Genomic DNA, 23,870 nt, shown 5'->3' with positions numbered 1-23,870 from the left:
AACAATTTTATGCATATGCATTATTTTGAGGTTACGTCGTTTTTCATCTCAGCCTTTCCGAAAATCTGAAAATTATTTATGAAATAAACTTTTTTGATTGCCTGCAAACAAGGTTAGTTCCGAGAGATTAGTTACTATGTTTATTTATAAGTCTAAAGTTTTCGGCCACAAATATTGTGTAGTTTGGAAGTAACGCTCGGGTGAATTGTAACACATATAACCTCGAAATATACACGTACTTTGTTAGCAATATCAAAAATTTTTTCCTAAAAAAACACAAAAAAAGTGTGTGGGGACGTCCGTTAGCATGTTCGCTATCATTTCCCAGATTTTTAAGGCAAAATATTTCAAATCCTAGGAAAAAATCCGAGGAATCTAACACTGAAAAAATCGATACTATTTACTAAGCGCTATGAAAATTAATCACATTTTGCTAAATTAAAACTTTTTTGAATTAACCTACAAAAAAAGTGTGTGGGGACGTCCGTTAGCATCTTCGCTATCATTTCCCAAATTTTTAAGACAAAATATTTATTATTCTAGAAAAAAAGCCGGGGGAACCTAAATCTGGTAAAAACCACCATTTTCTAAGTCTCACATGCCCTTAAGAGCATGTGAAATTTTCCCCATTCCTACTTTATCGACATTTTTTATTATCATTCGAATTCTACACGAATTAAGATATCGAGCTTAAAGTTTGGAAAAATAAAGCAAAGGGACTAAGGAAAGTTTATGTACTAATAAGTTTTCAGATACAAAAAAAATTTCAAACGAATTTTTTTTGCATTTGTCCAAATTTATTAGTACATAAACATATGTACATTGGTATAGTATGATAACAAAAATTGTCGGTAAAGTGGAAATCGGGTGTCACATGCACTTGAACGAAATTTTTGTATTAAACAAGAACTCAAATTGTTCTCTTCAAAATTTAATTTGATACATATCAAAAATAACTTTTCCAAACAAGTTAAACAATTTTCATAATTATTGTTTCGTAAGGAAATTTTTTTCTCTAATTGTTAGAGAAAGAGTATAGCTGAGGACATTTTTCAGTCAGGAAAGCTCGCGGTTGATAAGATCGGAATTTTCGAAGAGAAATTTTCTATCGATTGAGCGTTTACTGTAATTCAATTTGATTACCCGAAATTTGTTCAGTTGCTCCATAAAAAAGGCTATTTTGAATTATATAACGCGTAACATTGAGATCAGTATCTAAAATATATAACAGATTGAAATATTCTGAGTATTATTAATTCCTTTACAAACTATCTAACATTCGAAAAATAGTACAGATCGAAACCCATACGACGGAGCTTCGACCACACTCATCGTGGAATGTACATTATGCCACAATTTCGAATACTATCGTGGTTCTATATATTATCGAGCTCATCCTCGAAAAAACAAGCCTTGCCTAGTGCCTAGTCTCTGGTCTAAAAAGTAAAGCCATTTTTTAATTATTTCATCTTAAAAATGCAGTAATAAAGAAATTCATCTTTTTTAAACATTATAACTTGTAAAGATTTAAAAAAAACTTCAATTTAAATAGAGGTTTTAAAGTTTTAATCATTTAAATCTTAAGTGTTTTTTTAAAGATAGTAATTGTGAGTTTGGAATAAACTGAATCTAAAAGTTTGATATGTTCTTCAGTGTCAGGTTCTTCGGCTTTCGAAAACTATTTAAATTCTGCTGGGGAGAAATAATATTGATCTTATATTTTGTCATTTAACACAAGACTCGTTTGTTCCTTCATTTTTATCATGCTACAAATACGCAGATTGTTTACTGCTGTGTTCCAAAGCAGCGAGGACGTCTTGTTTCTGTCTGACATAGAGTCGACCCTTTTTCCATGGATTTTGAAGCTGAAGGGGTTTAAAATCATCCCTGAGGCAACGTTCTCTCGCACCAATTACGGCAACTAGGCAAAAGTTAGGTAATTCATCGGACGTGTAGATTGGCCCTTCTTGGCCTTTCAAAACTACGGCCATATTGAGCTGCTTAACCACTAAGTCTACCACCTCCCTTGCTGTGGTTCTTGGGGTTACGTGTAGCTTTAAACTTGTTCCGGACGCTAAACCTGTTTCGTAGGCCGCATAGACCTGGAATTATACAATATTTTGTGTAAGCATTGAAGTTTTTTAAATATATATAGAGCCAGTGGTGAATTGCGGAGTAAATAAATGTCCCAATGCAACACGAATTGAGGGGAAATAATCAAACAGTCTCCTGAGAAACTAATTTTCATTCAACTTTCGTTGAAATTTTTAAAATTTCGAAATTTTCCTTTTTGAAATTTTAAATCCTAAGCCCGTAAAACTGTATAAAAGGTCAATCAGCCTCAATTTCATTGAAACTCACATATTTAATTATTTATTGATAATCAACACAAATCTGCATGAAAAAATGTCGCTCTCTCACCGTTTTCGAGGTATTTCGAGATTTTTCTATTTAGAATTTCGATTTTATTTCTTTAAAGCTAATCTACTTTATGTACTTTTGGTATTAATTTTTATTAAATTCCAAACAACGCTCCGACAAGCACTCACCCCCATCAAAAAATCTAAGCTCCTCCCTCCTTCCAAAAACCGGTAGAAATGGTTCTGGGGTACCAACGAGTCGTAAATGCCCCCCAGTAGGAACCGTTTCGAACTCAAACGCACCTAGAAATGTTCTCAAACATTTTAACAAGCCTCTCCAAACCTTACGCTCTCCTCCACAAAAAAATTTTGAAAAAGGCGGTGGTGCCAACGAGTTGTAAATGATCGAAATCGGGTATGAACTGTAATGAAATGTGGAAATGGGATCGGGACGCTTTCGAATTCGGACCAATCTCGATTTAAAAACAAAGATTTTTAGTGGGGGTAGGGGGGTCGCATGCTTAATCCTTAAAGGGCATACTGGGTGTGCAATACCCATCGATTTATTTGTTCTTTAACAAAACGTACCAAATTCAAGAAAATGGAACATGGCGCCAGATTAACAAATGACATGAAAACCTATTTTTCTATGTCATTTTTACATACTTTTGATTTTTATAATTTTTATACGCAGTTTAAGATTAATAAAATCGTTTAATCACGCAAAGTACGGTGTTTCATTTTTCATTGAATTGAAGCTTTTATTTTTTTAGAATAAAAACCTTCTTTGGCATGAACACTATAAGACTAATTTTATTTCTGAAGCTCCGTATCTCGGAAGTATTCAAGTAAAATTTTAAGTAAAATTATCAAAAACTTAAAAAGTTATGAATTTTAGAGTGAATGAAGTCATTTTTTAATTTTTTTCCAAAAAGGATTTTTTTAACTACTTTAAAATTTAAAAACTGTTATGAAACCTTTTTCTCCTTAAACTAGATAGATTAAACATCATTAATTGATTTTTTTGTTAAAAACTATCCGATAACCTCAGCACAGCACACATTTGAATACCCTTGGGTGCCTAACATCCAGTACGCTCTCTATGTAATTTTACGAAAGTGTGCCCTTTAAGGGTTAAGAAAAAAATGCGTGGGGGAAGGGAAACGGGAGAACTTTATTTTTAGGGTGCAAAAATACGTAACCAGTGTATTTAAAGAAAATAGAAAAAAGTATAAATTTTAGACCGTCAAAATCTCTATATTTGGGAGGGAGGAGGCGCTTGTGTAGCGTTTTTCGGAGGGAGTCTTCCGTTTTAGTCGCGCTATCAATAAAAAAATACATAAAGTAAGTAAGTAAGTAAGCTTTAAAGAAATAAAAAAATCGAAATTTTCGATAGAAAAATCTAGAAGTATTTTGAAAAACGGTAAGAGAGTGACAATTTTTTCGGACATATTCGTGTTCAGTATCAAGAAATACATAAATATGTGAGTTTTAACATAATCGAAGATGATTGACCTTTTATGCAGGTTTACCCTCAAACAATTAAAATGTTGATGATTACTAGTAATTTAATTTGTATTCCAAGACTCTTTGTTTTCATCTCATCGTGCCGTTAAAATAATACCATTCGATAGAAGGAAAGTATCTAACTAAAGAGTGACAGGTTAAAAGTTAGTTCACTGAAATTACTGTCACAAGCATTACAACACGGATGTTTATTGGATGAGGATAAATTTAAACACATATAATTACACAAGGCATATATACTGATAAACAAATATTGGATAGAAGCAGAAAAATAATTATTGAAGGATCATTTCTTATGCTAGGCCAGTGTTTATTTAAGACAGCTTACTCGAATATTGCTGCTTCGGCCGTGCTAGGGGTTGGCCGAACTGTTGATAACAAGAATCATTATAGACTTGCAGGATCCTACAAGGAAAAATAGCGAATCACATAGTATTTGTGGTTTGCATCTCGGGTTCAATAATAATCGAGGGGGGTTACAACTTGACCGGCGGAGTCTACATTGACTTTAAGTGATTCCAGTGACTTCAGCGAAGGTGTAGACCTGACTTCACAAGTTGGTGAGCCCTCGACCACAAAAAAAATCCGCACTTTTCTGACACAACCACAGTGGAAATGTATTTCCCCTTTAAAGCTTTACGTAATTTATGGATGAGCTTTTATACAACAAAAGTCGATTTTTTAAACTTCTTCCCTGACAAGGCATTTATGTAATTTGTTACAGAATAAATAAATCAACAGATTAGGGCCACATAAATTAAAATAAAATTAAGCCAAAAAACATTTTTTCAAACTCAGAATTTATTTGATTAAAAACTCCTTCCTCAATCCTCGACGTTTCGGTACCAATGCGTACCAAACTTTTCCTATTTAACCTCCCATGTTAATTTCAAAATACCGGGGGCACGAATTAATGTTAAACGATTAGAAATGAAATAGGGTATTTCTTTTTCCGAAAAACACAAAAATTAAGGTTAATCGATCACCAAAAATCAAAAGTCGAATTTTTGAACTACCCTATGGTCCATATCGCCGCGCCGTGCGGTTCTGCAGTAGTATGATTGCGCAGTAAGTAAATTGCTGCGGCATTTTATAAAAGTTTTTTAAACGACAGGGGGAAATACAAAATTTGCATTAAGGATAGACTCAAGTTAGAAACAAAAAGTGCTTCATTTCTGTTCATTTAAGGAGGGAAAATAGACTTTGTTTAGTCAACTTTAGTCTTGAGAATTTGTGAAAGAAGAATAAAAAGTTTATTTGATCCTGAAAGTGTTGGATTACCTAGATTTCCGTAAATAGATGGCACTAATTTGAAAAAAGTAAGCTGCGTAACGTTACAAAAGTGCGTTATGTAAACATTGTGAACTAAAAAAAGTGTATTTTGAAGTGAATGTAAATAAATGAGAATTTGTTGTATAATCGATAATAACACAGACATACCAAAATTAACTATTTTTGTACCCAAACACTAGACTAGATGATCCCAAAGAATTTTTATTCTTTAAAAACGAATCCGTTGTTTAAATTTTTCCTATGCGTCAGGATTTTGAGATATCTTAAGCCAAAAGTTAAAAAATGACAATTTTTGGCATTTTTAGCCACATTTGAAACAATATAACACGAGAAGTTCAGTTCAGTTTTCCAAATTCAAGATGGCAGGTCTTTGCTAGTTTTTCAGTGTGAAACTGGCATGTTAATGTGCTCTATCTCGGAGAAAAAGAATCGATCAAAAATCTAAATGAAAGTGAAAAAATGGAGTACTAAAAAAAGCGTAAACACTAAACAGTTTTACAAAATTGCTGCTAGCGGCTACCTTACTTCGGCTTTTAGGTAAAAATTTTATCGGCTTCTGTAAAAACACAATTTCGCTTAAAAATATTACAATTTTAATTTATAAGTTTTTTCACTTGTTTTAGCCAAAGCCTTTTACTACTTAGAACAGTGAAGTTTGCCTCTACGAAATCTTTATTAATATACCTGTTAATAATTTGAAATATTTATGGGCGTCCACATGAAAAGATCGAATTTAAGAAAACTCAATTACAAGTTTCCCTGTGTGAAACTGACAAAAAAAAAATGCAAAAAATTACAAAATAAAAAAGGAACATAAGGTTCCTTTTCGTGTGAACGCCCACATTTCAAATTATACATTTAGCGCTCTATAATAGTTTCTTTGTGGACCAACGAAATAGAATAAAATTGTCAATTACAAATTTGATATTTTTAGCATAGAATGAGTCACACGATACTAATTAAAAAGGAACGTGCCATAAATAACAAACGAGAAAATTCTATTTACCTTGAAATATATTAAATTTGTATTAATTCTGCGTATTTTTGCAAATTATAAAAAAATTTTACCCCCTTGTGCAAGAAAATATTAAATTTTAAATCAAGATTTTGTCTTACGAACCTAATCTAGCAGAATCATTTAAATATGAGATTTTCTGATTGAAGATTTTAAATGCCAAGAAGGATACCAAGATGATAATACACAAAAAATGTAGTCAAATCGTCTTCAACTTCTGTTCAGTTGCCAAACCTAACCTGATATAACCATGATTTTGTAGTATTTTAGAATTCTCACGAAATAAGTGAAGAGTGGAAATTAAAAAGTTTATAAGAGGCATTTTCCAAATTTTCCGAGCCGGAGGAAAAACCTTTGCATTTTGAGATTTTTCAATATTTTATTAATTTGTGAACTATTATTAGTAAGATTATCATAAAATATATAACGCATCAAAATTTCCAGCACTTCCGATACAAATTACGAAAGATGAACCTTTTCAAATTTGTCCACGTATAATTCGAGGTGGACCGAAAATGCTAAACTGCATAAGAACCAATAATGATCATGTTACGTCTGGCGCTCGAAATGGAACTTTAAAACCCATGTACTAAAATGCATAGAAATTTAAGGTATTCCGGCTATTTGATCGATCAGATGAAAAATAATTAAAATTAGTTTTTTTACGGCGAAATGTCTCCTCTTTCACGTAATGCCTTTTTAGGAGCCTTTTTCACATTCAAATTTGAATTATCAGTCTTTAAAGTCGTGTCAAAAAACATGGGATCTTATCGAGCGGCCTTTCGCGGGCACCAAAAATGGTTAATTTTGGCTTGAAAGACGTTGAATATGGTTAGGAAAACTTGTTTTCAGCCAGAAAATATAATGAAAAATTGAAATTACTGCTCATTTATACTTTCTTCCAGGGTATTTGAGCTTAATTTTAGCCAAATTTAGCCTAGAATCAAAAATGTAGCTAGAATGGAATCAAATTAATATTTAAATTTACATTTTAGTATTATTTAAAAAAGATTTTATTTATATTGATCAGAATAAAATTTTTTTACTTAATTTAGTAATTGATATCCTGGCCAAATTTGGTATTTAATTCCAGATTTCAGAAAAAAATAATGAACATAGCTTTAACTAGCTTTCTCAGTAGCCGGACTACTTTAAGGGAAACAAACTAGGTTTCGATTAAAAAAAAAATTGATAAATATTTTATTCTTTACAGCATGATGCATTATAGAAAAAAATAATAAAATTAATGCCCGATTGACCATAGGATTGTAATTTTTTCGACGACTAGAATAATAAATTTGGTATAAAAATGTTCGGAAAAGAATACACTATTGAGATAAACAAGACAATTTGATCATTTTCAAGTTCAAAAGGTTTAACAAGAGTATAATGTTTAAAGGCTCTTATACAGTTTTAAATTTCCAATATGCATCGACTTACCAAAGCGCAATTTTTGAAAAAATCTAAGCGAAAACTATTTCGAATTTTACACTGCTTTTAAGGCCAAAGTAGCGGCCTTCGATTGTAAATAAAAAACTGATAAAAAGCCGGATTTCGAAAAAATGGCTCTTACACACTTTTGAATGTCCACCCTTCAAGTAATCTTCTCAACTATTTTTTCTATTAATTTATAAGAACGTATTAGCAACTTTTTTTTAGATACTATTATCTGAAATGGGCAGAACAAGCGCACTGTACCTGACCGCGGAGCGGCAGTAAAATAGCACTTTATTGTACTGCGACAAGCGGCACGTAAAGTGACAGCAAGGGAGAAAAAGTAAGTGAGAAGTGAAAGAAAAGAGCGAGAAGAATTAATTTTAAACCTAAGTTTAATTACGAAGTGGCTTTTGGACTTCTGCCGTCACCCCACGCGCCTGCGTATGTGGTACAATCCAGCGCCGTTTTCCAGAAAAAGAGGTCTTATTCCGCCTATTTCAGATCAAGTATCGTATGCACCACGGCAGTAAAGTTGTCTTATTACTGCCTAGGTACATAATCTACTATTATGATCTCGGAGTTTCGTATTTTTCTCCTTAATACGATAGTATAAAATACGAATTTGAAGTGAATTTCTGATGACCCGCTAGATATCTTTAATCAAGGAAAAATGATTACCTGCAAAATTCCAGGAAGAGGAGCTGGCATTAATGTGGCTTCGTCCTTGTCCTCTTCAAGTTGACTATCCATTGTAGAACTAGCCATGGCAGCGACACTCGCAGTGGGTTTCATTGACTTGATTTTCGCGTGTCCTTGTTTTATGCAGACACCGGAATTTGGGGTGGTATATTCGTCGCTGCTAATGGAATGCATACTGTCCGAGGTGGTATTAGTGACGCTTAAAAGACTCGTTGTATTGGTCATGGCTGTGGAGACACTCAGGAGAGAACCACCGTACATCATAGGCTTTATGCTCATCAGAGGACTAGTGGTCGCCGAAACGGAAGTGACGGTAGCGGATCGATTCCTTGGACTGTGTTTGTACTTTGCTAATAGGAGGGTATCTTCTGACTTGGACGGTGGAAGTCTCACATTCTGCAGAGGATTCAAGTGGTGGTTTCCTGTACTATTGCTGTTGGTCAAGTTGCTTGTGCTGCTCACTGGGAGTGTGGATTTAGCTGCTTCTGACCCAGATGATATATTGGAGGTATTGCTTCCTTTTCGAATGTATTGGCTGCTAGGTAATTGCTGTTCGCTTTTACTGAACTCGGTAGTCAGTAGATTAGAAGAGGAGTTTGTTATGTTGGGACCGGGCCAACTGCCTCTTCCTGGACTGGATTTTACGAGCTTTGGATCTCTTGGAGGAAGCTGTAAGAGACTCCTTTTCAGACTGTTGCCACTGTTCTTGTTTCTGTCCAGACTCAAAAGGTGTTTTATGCATATTCCAGCAGACTGGGACTGTGTAACAGAAAAGATTACTTTCAAGTTAGTGTGAATGGTAAGATTTTTGTGTCATGTAGTCGATTCCTCCACGGTAAAAATTATAAACCGTCTCCCGAAGTGCACCTTTGGAATTACCACTCTGCTTTTTGAGTTGACCCTTGTTTTCATACGCACACGCGGTAAGCATCAGACATATTTAGTAATTAGATTGGAATGTTTCTAGACTCTTTTAAATTCTTTCGAATTTTGTAACTAATTAGTTGTTTGCCGATTGTGCATACTAAAACGAGGGGCCAACTCAAACAGCAGAGTGGTCGTTTCAGACACAAACGCCGAGAGAGGTTCTTTGAACATAGAGGTAACAAAGTAGCGTGCAAAAATATAGTTAGCACAAAAGATTACTAAGAATCTCTTTTTTTAATTCCTACTCACATTCGGCTGAGACGATCCTCTATCCCTCGCAAAAGTGATGACATCAATAAGCCATCTACCGCCTTTCCAGACAGTGTTCATTTGAATTTGAATATCCTGAAGTCTATTGAGTTTGCCTTTCGCGATGTTCAACTCAGTCGTACTGAAAGCCTCTCTGTGACTATGTTGCGCCTGAGCTGTATCCAATTCCAGAATGCAACTCAGTCTCGAATAGCGGTTTATGACGTCCTTTTGATAGGTATTAAGGTGTACCATCTCGAAAACTTGAATTGGTAACGATAAGAGATCTCCTCTTTGAAGCAGGATTTCTCTGGTACCAGGGACGGAACAAGCAGTTTCAGCTGGGGGAACTGCGATTAAGAATGACACTTCGTGGGTGAGATCGATCACTTCCGCATCGTAGAGCCTGTGACTGAGGGAATCTTCCGGACTGATTTCCATGTGATTGAACAAACGCTTCGCGGTTGCCGAGACCATATCGATAAACTGCTTTTGCTGTTCTGTTCCTTGACATTCATTTGAAGCGTTCTCCTTTTCTTCCGCATCTTGCAAGGTTGATGCATTTGACGCATGAATTCGGGTCATCGTTTTCAAGTATTCCCATTCTTCACTATAAGAATAAAATTGTTACAGTTCATTATAATTCTCACAGTTGTCAACAGAATCAGAAAAAAAATGGTTTCCAAGTTGTTGGTTGGATTGCGATACTGGGACAAACTGATTAAAAATAGAGAAAGAAAAAAACTGAAAAACTGTGAAGGATATTTTTGCTTAAAAATATATACAAAAACAAATTTTCCGAAGAACAGTTTTTTCTCAATTAAAATTTTTTTTGAACGAACAATGTTGATCTTTTCATTTTTTTTTTGCAAATTTAGCTTTGACGATAAATTCAATTTTTTAATGATAGTTTATTTGAATGGTTTTTGCTGCACAGTGTTACATTCTTTGGTCTTCCATATGGAATTATTTAATTTTGAGTCCTTAAAATCACTAATGGCTCAATTTCATCGAATGTAAAATATAGAACTTTTTCAATTTTAAGTTATTCTTGCCTAAAGAATTAAAAGTTTGTTTGTTTTGTTCTTAAAAGATGTTCAGAATTTTAAATTAGTGTTATAAAATTTCCCATCAAATTTGGAGAAAGCATTATTTATTTTCAGAAAGAACACAATTTAAAAAAGGAATTTTAGGCATCTTTAACTAAAGGGGGAAATTTAACCGCTTTTCATTTTTTTTTTAGATGAAATGAAAGGTTTTTTTATTGCCCGTCCCCAGTTATCGCGATGCCAATTTCCTTGCTTTTTCATTAAATTTGAATTAATGTTATTTCTATTTCTTATCATAAGATGCTAAAAACAAGTAAGTTTGATCATTAACTCATTATGTATGTATGATCATTAACTCATCATTAATTTAACATATTTTTTAACAATATATTTAAATTATAACCAATTTTCACGATTACTGGGTCCATCAAGATTACTGGAACATTCCCTTTATCATATTTTTAGGAAATTTTAAATTAATTAATCTCAATTAACCTGGAAAAATGAATAAATTCAATCGATAGAAATCAGGAATTTGAACTCACCCGTGAAATCGAAATCTCATATTGTATTCTATATTATAAAAAAATAAAACCTTAAATGTAAGATAGTTAAAGCCCGATATGTCAAAGGATTTTTTGTTGTTCTCGGGTTGGATTTAGGTGCGAACCTTTTTACACGGGGCTGTCCCGGTATGTATCGGCAGTCATGAACTCGATTTATGATGGAGTCAAGTGATCTGATGCGAGTAATATTCCTATATGCCTAACCGACTAAGCCAGCGAGGCTCTTTTATTATTATCTTTTATTTTTTTATATACATTATTATTCATTATTATTTAATATTACTATTGATTTGAGGATGATGGTAACTTAAAAGCTGATAGATATTTAGTACGAAGACCCCCATCCAAGAAAGTTCGAGCTATCCCAAAAGTATAAAAATCTTAATGATAAACTTACGCAGAGACATGAGGATTTTCTCGAATTTTGCAGTGAGGCAGGACGTTTGGTGATTTGACAGGTACAACCACTTGTATGAGATCCACGCTGCTTTGCATCTTGAGGTATCCGAGGTAAAGTCCCTTTGACAACTTGATGCTACTAACTTGATGATAAGTCATTTGCTCCTGGATACTAGCCATGAGAATTTCTGTCACATTGCTGTCTTCATGGGTGATAATCTTCTTCGTAACTTTGCTCAGAGGTAACCACCTACTGTTCAGGACGGAAACCAACTTTGGTGTTTTAACGTAGTTGACTGTCGAAAATACCAACGTGCCTTGAATGTCCCGAATTGGCTTGTAATACAGTTGTCCTAAGTCTTGTGTGCATAGGGCCGCCTGTAATGAATTTCAAGTAGCCTGTTGAATTGGGAATTCGTATTGCTGCACTTTGAAACACCTTAGGCAAGTTTATCAAGTTTATACAGAATAGAGATAACCCCGATCATACAAAGATTGTCAATTCTTGGAAAAGTAATAATATTTATTTTCAAACGTATAGGGGAGCGGCGGGTAATGTAGCTCGGCGATTAATGTGGCGCACCCTCACTCACAGAAATTGATTGATTTATAGCGAGAGGTATTTACTGTACTGTATTTTTTTATATGTACTGTTTTGTATAGTGAAAAAATTTGCTCAATAAAGCTAATCACTCAATTCTTATTATGAACTTTTTTTTTGGGTGTTATGTGCGTATTTTTAAAGTGACCAAAAAGTAGTGGAAAACTACAGTAGCATTTTTCCGGATTAAAAAAACATAATATATAACGTTCAAGTTTTACACAATGTATAAGTAATTATTTAAGCCCAACATTTACCCATAATTAATTTCATTGAACTCAGTAAACAACTTTGACTTCCCTTTTCGAAATTGCACTAAGAGCGCGCCACATTAGCCAACCAGGAAGGATAACTTGGCGCAGCCACACGTTTTGTGAAGCTTGATAATTAACTACTTGAATAAACGTAAATTCAATAATAGTCATATGCATAGGATAAATAAGATATTGATTTACGTGCTGTATATTATTTTATTACAGTTTTCAACATATTTAACTTTAAACGGAGCTTTTTATAACATGTGCGCCACGTTACCCGCCGCCCCCTATACTTAAAAATCTTCATAATCAAAATTAATAATAAAAAAAATAAACAGTTCAAACTTGTCGCGCCCTATAAAAATAACAACCTTACGGTACAGCGGCGGCCATTGGAGAGGTAAACATGTGTCAACTTTTTCTAGAGGGTCGCTAATAAGGGCAGAGTTGTGCACGTAATATACCTTAGGTAAATTACATGATATATTTTACGTAATTTACGTACGTATATTCCGTTCTCAGTTTTTTACAAAACGTAATATACATTTTCAAGATGGTGTCGACATTATCACATTTCGTTCCATAACTTTAAAATAGCGCCGGTAGCGGTATGCGATATCATTTTGCATGCACGAAATTTAAAGTGAATGAAAAAAAAATTTATTATTCTACAACTTCGACAATGAATAGAAGCGACAGACCGAGGAATCCATGTTGGGAAGAATTATCTTTCCTTTAAAAAAAATGGTAAAAATGTTTTGTTTTTTCAGAGATGCAACCTCGTATTATCGAATACGGCTAAAGAAAGGTTAAGAAACCACAGGTAAGTCGGTCTAGAAGTTGCGTATTATTTATTCAAACAAGATGCTCATTCCAAAAAATCGCTTCGCTACGGATCGATGATGAATATCAGGGATTGGAACGAAATTAAGGACATGTGATGCTTCGTCGTGTGGTCGATCGGGTACAGCTCCCCGGGCTTTTCTTCCACAAAAATGAAAATTTTTAAAAACTGAATTCGGAGATGCGATAGAATATCCTGACGGACGTCCCCGGACTCTTTTTTGAGGGATAATAACAAACAAAATTTATTGTACTAAACAAAAATTTGATGCATGTGCATTATTTTGAGGTTACGTCATTTTTCATCTCTGCCCTTCCGATAATTTAGAAATTATTTATGAAATAAACTTTTTTGATAGCCTGCAAACAAAGTTAGTTCCGGGAGATTAGTTACTATGTCTATTTGTAAGTCTAAAGTTTTCGGCCAAAAATATTGTGTAGTTTGGAAGTAACGTTCGGGTGAATTGTAACACACATAATCACGAAATATACACACACTTTGTTAGCCATTACAAAATTTTTTTGAAAAAAAAAAACACAAAAAAAGTGTACGGGGACGTCCGTTAGCAAGTTCGCTATAATTTCCCAAATTTTTCAGACAAAATATTTATTATTCTAGAAAAAAGCCGGAGGAACCTACCACTGGTAAAATCGGCAATTTTCTAAGTATCACACGGTTTCTTCTAAGTTTTATGTCGAAAGGAACAAAAAGGAACGTGACGAAAGTTTCGTTACGTTTCTTTTCTATATAAACTATAATTGCCACATAATTTTGACATTATTTCTTCGTAGCCTTGTTATATTTTGATACGTTTTTAGACTGAGCTTTGTTTTGAACCAAATTATTTTTAATTTATCAAAACTTTTGTTTTTTCATCACTTTTCAAGCTTGCCACTGCTATAAAGAATATCAAATTTAATCAAACAAGGCTTATATTGTTATAATATACGTAAATAAATTATAATGTTCTGGGTTAAGAAAGAAATGGGTTATAAAGTTATAAAACAATTTAATGAACAAGTCTAATTTTTTCGTAATTCGCAAATATTATTTGATGAAGTTAATATTTTTTTGCATAAAATTTGAAATGAATAAATCTACGATTAAGATCAGTAAAAATAGCTCCTCTTTTGCAACGCTTTAAACAATCTTTGTAAACAAGTACACAGCTTGACAATTTCTTAATTAAATTGTTTCATTCATTTTACAATTATTATAAACAAATTCCCATGTTTACAATTCTTTATTAAATAGACTCAATTGTCTACAAACAAAGGCACATTTCGATCTTTTTTCTGTTAGCAGTCTCATTTTTTTAAGGAATCAACTAAAAATATCTTGCCAAAGACTTTTTGTTATCGCCTTTTTACAATTGACAGCTAGTGTTAATTATCTGAATAATTCTTACACGAAGTAATGTAATGAGACTCCACTCCCGGAAAACTTGGAAGCGTGAATTCGAATTTAGTTAGTTTGCATCACTTGTGGCGCCACTTGCGACATTAGCATGAAACGAGGTCCCAAAAAGGATTGTAAATAAAAATTTTTAATAAAATTTTACTATTCTCGAATGAAAAAAAATTCAAGGTTGACTTTTCAAGACAGGTGAAAACTTCAAAATAGATGAAAAGGGGTGAATAGGTGACAACATGTAATGACTACTGAATATGCAAATTCCTTTTCATGACAGTTTTCACATGATAGGGCAGCTATATAGTCAAATCTCTGAATAAAATTTCTGTTCATTTCACGGTCTATTTCTGGGGATCAAAAGTTTCTCTGAAAAGTTAAAATATTTAAATTCAACCCCTGCTTCAAAATATAATCAGTTTTCTTTTATTCGTGTTAATTTTTAAACTCATACTCTTTATGCTGGCATTCAGTCTAATCAATATTCTCTGCAATTCATCGACTGATTTTTCTGTAACAACCTTATGATCTGCAAAAGCCAATTCACACACTTTCAGGACTTTCCAAAGTTTAATTCTATCCACCTTACCAAAGGCTTTTTCCAGTTCAACAAATGTACAGACCTTTTTTTTCTACTCTCAAGCTTTGTTCTATGATCTGCCTTAAGCTAATTATCTGATCCGCAATGATCTCCCTGGCATAAATTCACGTTGGAATTTTCAGATAATCCTATACTGTAAATCCGGGATTTTTCCATTTTTTCCCTTTAAGTTATTCATCCGCGAAGATTGAATAAACCTCGAAAGTGATGAATTACTACATGCAATTTGAAATATTTTAGCATTAAAAATGAAAAAAGGGCTAAAATTCTGAAGTCTGCTAATACATAGAGTTTATGAGGTAAGTTTTAATTAATAAAATCAAACACTGCGATTTTAATAAGGCTTCAATTTTTTCTGATTTTTCTGATTTTTAAATAAAATTCTGAAGCTTTCCAAGGATGTTTAAACTATTTGAAAAGAAAATAATTGAATTTATAATTTAAGAAGTGTTCACTTAAAATGTTTGTAATTTTTCAATCTTTGATGTTTCTAGCTTAAAATTTCTTAAAATGATACAATTTTGAAAATTTTAAAGTTCATTGATTGATTTTTTAACTTAGAGCATTGAAAATGATAACGTGGATTTATATTTTTTTATATTGAAAAATGTTAGTACCTTCAAATTTATACGCATAAATTATTGAGCATTTGAATACAAAATTTTCAATTTAAAAAAAATTTAAATTTAAATTTTAAAAGTTTAAAAGTTAACAGTTCCACTTTGAGTGCTTTCATTTAAAGCTCAGTTTTTATGACCTCAAGTGGAAATTTTTGTAGCTTTAGTGTTCCATTTTTTAAATTTCATTGATCGTGAAAAATATTTCGTAGATTAAAACGGCCACCCTGAAAGTTGAAGGGAAAAAGTGGAAAAAAATAAGGTAAAGGTTTTTGACAGTTCTGGGTCAAAACTGAGTAGATCCGGCCTATTGGCCTGGGATCGCTAGTAGATATAGGATCTACTTTGGAGACCCCTCGTCTAATCGAACAATAAATTGTTATAATACGTCAACATAAAAAAAATCGTTATTCAAATTTAAACTAAAGAATCTTTAATGTTGGCGGACAGACCATCGCATTTTGTTAAAGGTAATTAAAAAAATATTTAATTTGTATACATTCAACGAAAAAATATTTTAATTTCAAAGTTTTATTTAAATCCTAAATATTTCAGTTTTAAATTGGGGGAAAATTAAATTAATTATAACTGATGAAACAAATTGAGATTAAAACAAAAGCTTTTAATACTCGCATAAGCATGTACTAGTTTTGAATAGGGGCAAGTTTGTCAATAATAGGGGAAATACTGTGTAGTGTGCACCCTGAATTTTTCTTTAATTGGATCGAGACTTCGGCCAAACAAAATAGAATGAAACTGATATAAAACTAAACATTTATTTTCAGGCTATTGAGATGGTTAAAATATTTTTGACGGATGTTGTGCTTTGTTATTTAATGAATTTAAAGTTTTCGAGAATACAGACCTGCATCTGAGAAGCAGCTTGGAGTAATTTTATCCTAAAATGATTTGTAGAACTACTATGAGTCTTTTCCATATCCTGCCTGAGAGTCTTAACGTCATCCCAGGTGCAGGCGACCTTCATAAGCCAGTGAAAATCGTTGTAAATACAGCTAGGGTACGTTTCATCTACTTCAATGACTGGTAGAAAGTCTTCATTTGTTACCAGCACTTTGTCTTCGTGATAGAGAAGACAAGCAAGGAACACTCCTCGCCTCAGGTTTTTCTGGAATTTACTCGTGGCCGTGAATAATTGTTTTATTGTGGTTTTTTTCTTATGATTACGCCTCTGTACGGCTGGTGTCTCTTGTGTGTACTCAGGACGACGTATGTCTGCGAAGAGGTTATCTAATTGCTCCAATCGGCCAGCAAATCTTGGCACTTTTCCATCAATATCTCGCCAACCTTGAAAAGTTGAAAATAATTGTAACATTGAATATAAGGCATTATAACAATTGATAACCGAACATTATGTTTCAAAATTTTTACACATTGACAACCTTAAAATTTAAATTAATTCTTTGCTATTGTTTATAGTTTATAAAAGTCATTTTTTTACTCTATTGGGAATGGTGGTCTACCATTGCCCCACATGGTGCCGAAAAATGGAACCAGAAAGAATAGGTACAATTTTAAACATGTATTTTAATTTTTGCATAGAAGTGTTTTTACGAATTCTTTGTGAAATATGAAACAATGATTGAATACAAAAACAAATATTCATCAGAAATAAATATTTTTAGATACAATTTCCAACTTATACAGTGAAAAAAACAAATTTTTGTGAAATAGGTTTTTAAAAACAATACAATGATTTTATTATTTAATGTGAGTTTTAACGCATTGTAAGCTTAAATAAACTTTAATTAATGTATGTAACAAAATATTTTATCCATATTATACCAAGAATACGAATAATAGATGACTGAAATTTAAATACGAATTCTAACCTAACTTTTAGATCAGATTTTTAAATAGTAAATATTTCATGTATAAATTAATAAAAATTTACTTTGAGTTCATTTTTGCTTCAAAATAAGTCCATTTAAGCTTATAATCTTTTGACAATCACAATAAAGAGAACAATAATTGTTTGTTCGAGAAAAATATTTCTGTCAAAAAGTGTGGGTTTTTACTGTATAATATGTAAATTCAATTAAAAACCCTTTGTTTCTCATAAAGACTTATTTTTATTATCCCATAAATACTTTAAACTAAAAAAAAGAAATTGTTAAAACACTTTTATGCACAAATTAAAATGCATCTTTACAATCGTGCCTATTCTTTCTAGTTCGAATTTTTTTGCCCAGGTGGCATATCGCAGTTTAACCATTCTCAATAGGGGGAAATAAGTTTCTTTTCATAAAGATTCCGGATTTTTATGCTACATTAGAATCGATTACAAATATTTTCAAACTCAAAAAAAAATTTGGAGTGAAAAAATATTTTAAAAAATCAATTGTAATATTATGAAAGTGCCAATTAGATCAGGATTATTTAGTGTTTTCTCCCTCCAAAATAGATTATTTTTTATATTTTCACTTTCCTGAAATATTTAAAATAATGGCCACATACTTTTGCAATATTCGCGGAATTGTTTATTCTGCAGACTAGAAATTAAAATCTTTTTGATTTTTATCCAGTTTTCATTCTCATGTCTTGAAATATAAAAAGCACAAAGGGTTCAAAAATTTAAGTTTGGAAATTTGACAGTACTGAATTAGAGTATTGCAAATTGCGCAATTTCAAATCTGAAATGTGTCAATTATTTTTTTGAATCGAAGCATTAAAATCTTAATACTTCCTGATTAAAAGTGTTCAAAGTTGATAATTTTTTAAATTAAGTACTCATAAAGAAAGTTTAATTTCAAATAATTCGAAATTCAATAATCTTAGTTGTAAATTGAATATTTTAAATGAAGCTGGAAAATTTCGATTTGAGATCGATAATGTTTAAAAACTTTAATTTCCTGCGCTTAAACTTAACCCATAATTAAATGCTTGATTAAAATTTAGGATATCTAAATAGGAAAACAATCCAATGTAAAATCCCTTTTTAACGTCCAATAATCAAATTGATTGATTCAATCAAAATTGAACATAATCTGAGTTTCTGACAGATATAAATTACGAACTGTCTACGTTTATGGAATTTTCGTACGACTAAACCCCTTTCCATATCTTTCAGGGCTAATTTCACGGAAAAACTGCATAATACTAGTCAGTGCCTATAAATTAAAATTTTTTAATTCTTGACAATGAAATAATAACAAAATGAAAGGATTTAAAATTGAATATGACTAGATATATTAAAAATATTTATGATTGGAAAGTTTTAAATACTCAACTTAAAAATTCTGTAATTTGTAGCGAGCATATAAGGATTATCCCATATCAGATTTACAACTAAAAATCGATTGTAACGAATACATTTTCTTGCATTCTTTAGAGTAAAATAATCGACACGTATTTTTTTGTTTTTTAGTCGCTCTTCACGAATAGCAAAAATATTGAAAATTCAATCAAATCTTTATATGTGTATTGGGAAAAAAATTCGAGAACCATTAGAAAGTTGACGGGATTCGAACAAGAACTGACATAAATACCCATCAAATTCCAGATGTTTCCGTTTCTCTGTCTAATAATATGTATTCATATTGAAAAATAATAATTTTGAACTGAACTAGCAAAAATTAACCGGTTGTGGTAAGTTTTGGTTTTCAAAATTATTATTTAAATGTAGACAATACCATGAAAATATAGAACAATGGTTATTTTTCGTTTATTGTACAAATACTATGCTGAATGTCGTTTAATAATAAAGTCACTTATGCTCATATCTAATATAAATTCAAATTCCGTTGTATGCTTCTGCTTTGATTGGATAAAATGTTTCATATAGATCTTGAATTTTTCTTAGTTTCATTATGAACATAAATGTCACATTTTTCTTACTCTTGAAAGCTAAAAATAGAATTTTGATATAAAAATAAACAAAATGTTGGACAATGAACAGAGTTTTTTTCTAAAGTTATTCTAGCTTATTAAAAGAAACGTTGTTTACGCGTTTCACTATTAGATGTAAACAAAACTGTTACACAGTACTTCTAATTATCAACAAAATAAATAAAATCTAACTTTATAGTAATTTGAATAATTTTTATTTACACCAAATTTAAATGAAGTCTTGTTTTATGTTATTTAAACTTAGAATACATGTATTATTGAATTTCAGAAAGAAAATAAATAAGTGAATTATTCTTATTTTAAATAGACAATTTTTTTCAAATTGTAAGAGCTTTTAACTTAATTTTTCAAATTAAAAATGTTTCATTTCAAACATGTATGTAATTTTATAATTTCTCAATTTAATATTTATCCAAATTTTTGAATCAAAAGTACATTCTCGTCAGAATTTATGTTATAAAAAATGTCTCTATTCAAATTCAGAAAATATAACCCACCAAAAATTTCCCCTTCAATCCCAATAAAACTGTAAAAACAACAGAAAATCCTTCTTCCAAACATTAAAAAACTACAAACAACTTAAAAACGAAAATTTCCATTCTTCTCTTCGATAAAGAATTCAAAATTTAGCTATTCCAAAAAGTGTGCAAAGTCATATCATTTTCAAATTGAATGATTATAAACTTGGATTGAAATCAATCACTTTTTAAATTAGAAATTTTATATGAATGTAGAAGCCGGAACGACTACTGCAGTACGTTTACGTTCTCTCGTTCGGGACAGCAGCGTTCCTAAATATAGGAGAGCAACGTTGCACCACATTTTAAGGCCGCCGCTTCACGGAAAATGGCGCTGCTGTCGCGTTAAAACCGTGGTTGTGGTGCCCTACTACACCAAACGCAAAAGCTGTCCTAAATTTCTTTCCGTGTAGTTGCGTGACAAAATGCATATTCACAGTCCCGCAAGAAAATCAATAGTATGCGTAAAAAATTGATGAATTTCAAAGAAGGAACTTGATTATTTTAAATATATTAAATATTTCAGTGATTTTTTTTCTTTTTTTTTAGTACAATTAATTTTCTCTGTTTGCAATTTTAATATAAGGGGTTAGTATTGTTTCTAAATATTTTTAAGAGTTTAATTGATATTTAATATTTTGTAAATAAGCATACATATCAATTAGATAAGACGAAACAGCTTGTACTAGAATATTCGAAGATAATTGGTGCACTTATCTATTTGGGTACTGACGTGAGATAATCTTATAAGTTAGGCTAAAAAGTTGACTCTACTTACTGCTTGGAGTTACGCAAGCTGGAGTTGAAGGTCTATATCTGCTATAGCCTTTCAAATTTCCGGCAGCTGCCCTAAAATAATATCTCTGACCTTGTACAAGGCCATCGATTCTACATTCTCTCTGCTTCATGTCAAGGACCTCTTTTTCGCCGCAGATAATCGAGAAATCGTCTTGCACGCTCCACTGAACTTTGAACTTTGTGCAAATTGGTGAATCATGCGAATCAGATTCTTGAAATTTGGCTGTGACGGATGTCGTACCGGTAACATCCGCTGTTACCAAATACGGCATATCCGGAGGTCCTGAAAATAAAGAAAAATAAAATAGTAAATTTTTCAAATTAGGAACTTCTTACTTCTTCAAAATAATTGAAAGAGCACCCATACACTTTTTCGATAGGATGAATTTATGGATTTGACTATTTTAAAAGCAATAATTTAACTCTCAGGCCAATCAAATATTTTTGATGTGATTAAGGATTCTTTTAATAACATAAAGCTATGAATTTCACTATAATCATTAAAATCTCTGATTAAATTGTTTGAGCTGACTGATAAATGTAAACAAAGAGAGATATAATATTTTTAAATAGAGAAGGGCTTAGATCATAAAAGATAAATCAAAGAAAATCTCAAAAAGAATTAAACAGAAAAAGATTCTATTTGAAGAAATATTCATAAGTAATTTTTAGATTTTTTTAAAAATAATACACTGATATTTCCGTATCAGAAAACTAAAAGATATGCATATTATGCTTATAGATCGGTGCAAACTAGCAAAAATATAATGAAATTCGTTGCAAATTGAACGATTTTGAAGTTAATTTTAATAAAAATGATGAAGGTCTTTTTTCAATATAACCTGATGCAAAAGCATAAAAAGGGTTTAATACAAATTTTCAGAAGATTCTCCTTCCTATAACATGCAAAAACAAATTTCTTCTAAATATTCTTGAAACAATTAAAAAATGAAATTATTTTCAATTTTATAATGCATTTTATAATGTAATAAATGTAACCCTAAGTTTGTTTCCTCATAAATCTGCATTTTACGACTATGTGAATAATGCGACCCATAAAAAGGTCTGGGTATATTCTCACTCATTTTAGAGTTGTAGGTTGTAATCTGGGTGCTCGTTATGAAAGCAAAGTGAAACATGAGACAGTAGAATTTAATTAATGAATAAGAAAACGTCGGTATTTTTCGATTTTTTTTTAACGCGTGTTTAATTGGAGAACGGCTACTGAAGTTTATACAAAGTTATTAAATTGCTGTTCGTGAAATGTAAGAAATTCAAGATCGAATCCCCTTCAAATTAGGCAGCTAGTTTAAAAAAAATAGTAGTAACTGATTTTCTGTAACCACGTTTTGCCTTCGGCAATTTTTTGTTGGATTTTCTAACATATATTTACGTGGAAGATATCCTATCAGTTTTATGAGGCCTAAACCATTTGTGTGTCCGTGAATTATTTTTTTTTTTCGAATAACAATACTTTCGATTTTTTCTCCCATGTGGGTGCGTGAATCACTAAAAAACAAAAGTTAAACAGATTTGGTTGTTAACGGCTGTATATCAATTTAGTCTAGCGCTTACTGTAATATATATTATATGTAACAAAAAAAAGGTTACTTTGTTGATTATTGTAACAGTGTTACTTCTAATACATGAATTACATGAGGTGTTTTTGTCAAATGTTTTAACCCCCTTTCCCTCCATTCAAGATACCGTGATATTTTCTCTCCCCCTCCCCCTTCCGCACAACTCTTACTAAGATTTTATAAACTTAGAGAACGAACATTAACATAATAATAACTTTCTTTTATAAAAAACTTATCTAGATATATAGTGTTTGCTGAAAATTTAACAATTTTATTAAAAAGTCGTCCTTTTTGGTTAAAAATTCAACTTTGCTGTTAAAAATTCCTAATTTTTACTTGAAAATTATACAATTCGATTGAAATTTATTTCTTTTCTTTAATAAAAAATTTCCTTTTGATTGAAATTTAACTATTTTGTTCAGCACTCGTCGTTTTGCTTTGAAAATTCATCTCGTTTTATAGAAACTGAACATTTCTTTTTTAATGCAACTGTTAGGTTAAAAATTAATCTATTTCGATTTAAAATTGAATTTTTTGTATAAAATTTACATTTTGGGCTTGAAGATTCAAGTTTTCTTGTAGAATATTCTTATTTTCAAGCTTTACAATTTAAGAATCTAGTAGAAAGTTTAATTATTTAATAGAAAGTTGAATTAACTTGTTAAAAATTCATTGTTTTTTAATCGAAATTCAATTTTTTAACTGGAAATTGAAGCATTCCATTTTCGTTTAAAAACTACCGGTTTTAGTGTAAACTTCAACTATTTGCTTGAAAATTCATGTATTTTGTTTCAAAATCGTCTTGTTGGTAGAAAAATAATTGTCTTGGTTTAAATTTAACTATTTGTTTGTAAGTTGACGTATTTTATTAAAAATTCGTCTTCTTTGGTAAGGTACCCGGCCTTATTATGAGACATATTTTGATGAAAGGCTAGATATATTTGGTTTTTTAAAATACACATTAGTTCAAATATTTAAAATCCTTCCATTACTCGAAATTTTGATCCTTTCTAAAATAATAGCCGTAGTGATTTCATACGAATAATATTTTTAACAAATTTTTTAAGGTAGAATGGGAATAATAATATTACGAAACGGGCAAATAAAATCGAAAACTAATCAACTTTTCCACATTTTTTGTTTTAATGATCTTTTTATGAACAATAAATAAATACTGTATGTCTGCAAACTAAAATCAAATTATAGTAATATACATTTTAGTTATTAATTCTCTAATATGAAAAAAAAACATCAAA

At 31.4% G+C, this 23,870-nt stretch overlaps 1 protein-coding gene across 5 annotated transcripts in view; it reads right to left on the bottom strand.

The window, feature by feature from the left end:
• Window positions 1–1,659: 1,659 nt before the first annotated feature.
• The window catches only part of LOC117171322 (ankyrin repeat and fibronectin type-III domain-containing protein 1), a 97,619-nt gene continuing 75,408 nt past the window's right edge, over window positions 1,660–23,870 (bottom strand). For all 5 annotated transcript variants that reach the window (XM_033358529.1, XM_033358527.1, XM_033358530.1 and 2 more), the window contains exons 6-11: window positions 21,015–21,317; window positions 16,717–17,156; window positions 11,520–11,899; window positions 9,508–10,117; window positions 8,311–9,090; window positions 1,660–2,102 (exon numbers count right to left, since the gene is read on the bottom strand). In XM_033358529.1, coding sequence (XP_033214420.1) covers window positions 1,767–2,102; window positions 8,311–9,090; window positions 9,508–10,117; window positions 11,520–11,899; window positions 16,717–17,156; window positions 21,015–21,317 — 2,849 coding nt within the window. In that variant the 3' untranslated portion in view covers window positions 1,660–1,766. The remainder of the gene's footprint in view (window positions 2,103–8,310; window positions 9,091–9,507; window positions 10,118–11,519; window positions 11,900–16,716; window positions 17,157–21,014; window positions 21,318–23,870) is intronic.

Source organism: Belonocnema kinseyi, chromosome 4, assembly GCF_010883055.1.
Source record: "Belonocnema kinseyi isolate 2016_QV_RU_SX_M_011 chromosome 4, B_treatae_v1, whole genome shotgun sequence".
In the NCBI taxonomy this organism is placed as follows: Eukaryota; Metazoa; Arthropoda; class Insecta; order Hymenoptera; family Cynipidae; genus Belonocnema; species Belonocnema kinseyi.
The sequence above is the reverse complement of the archived record's forward strand: the minus strand, read 5'-3'. Positions and strand labels throughout refer to the sequence as shown.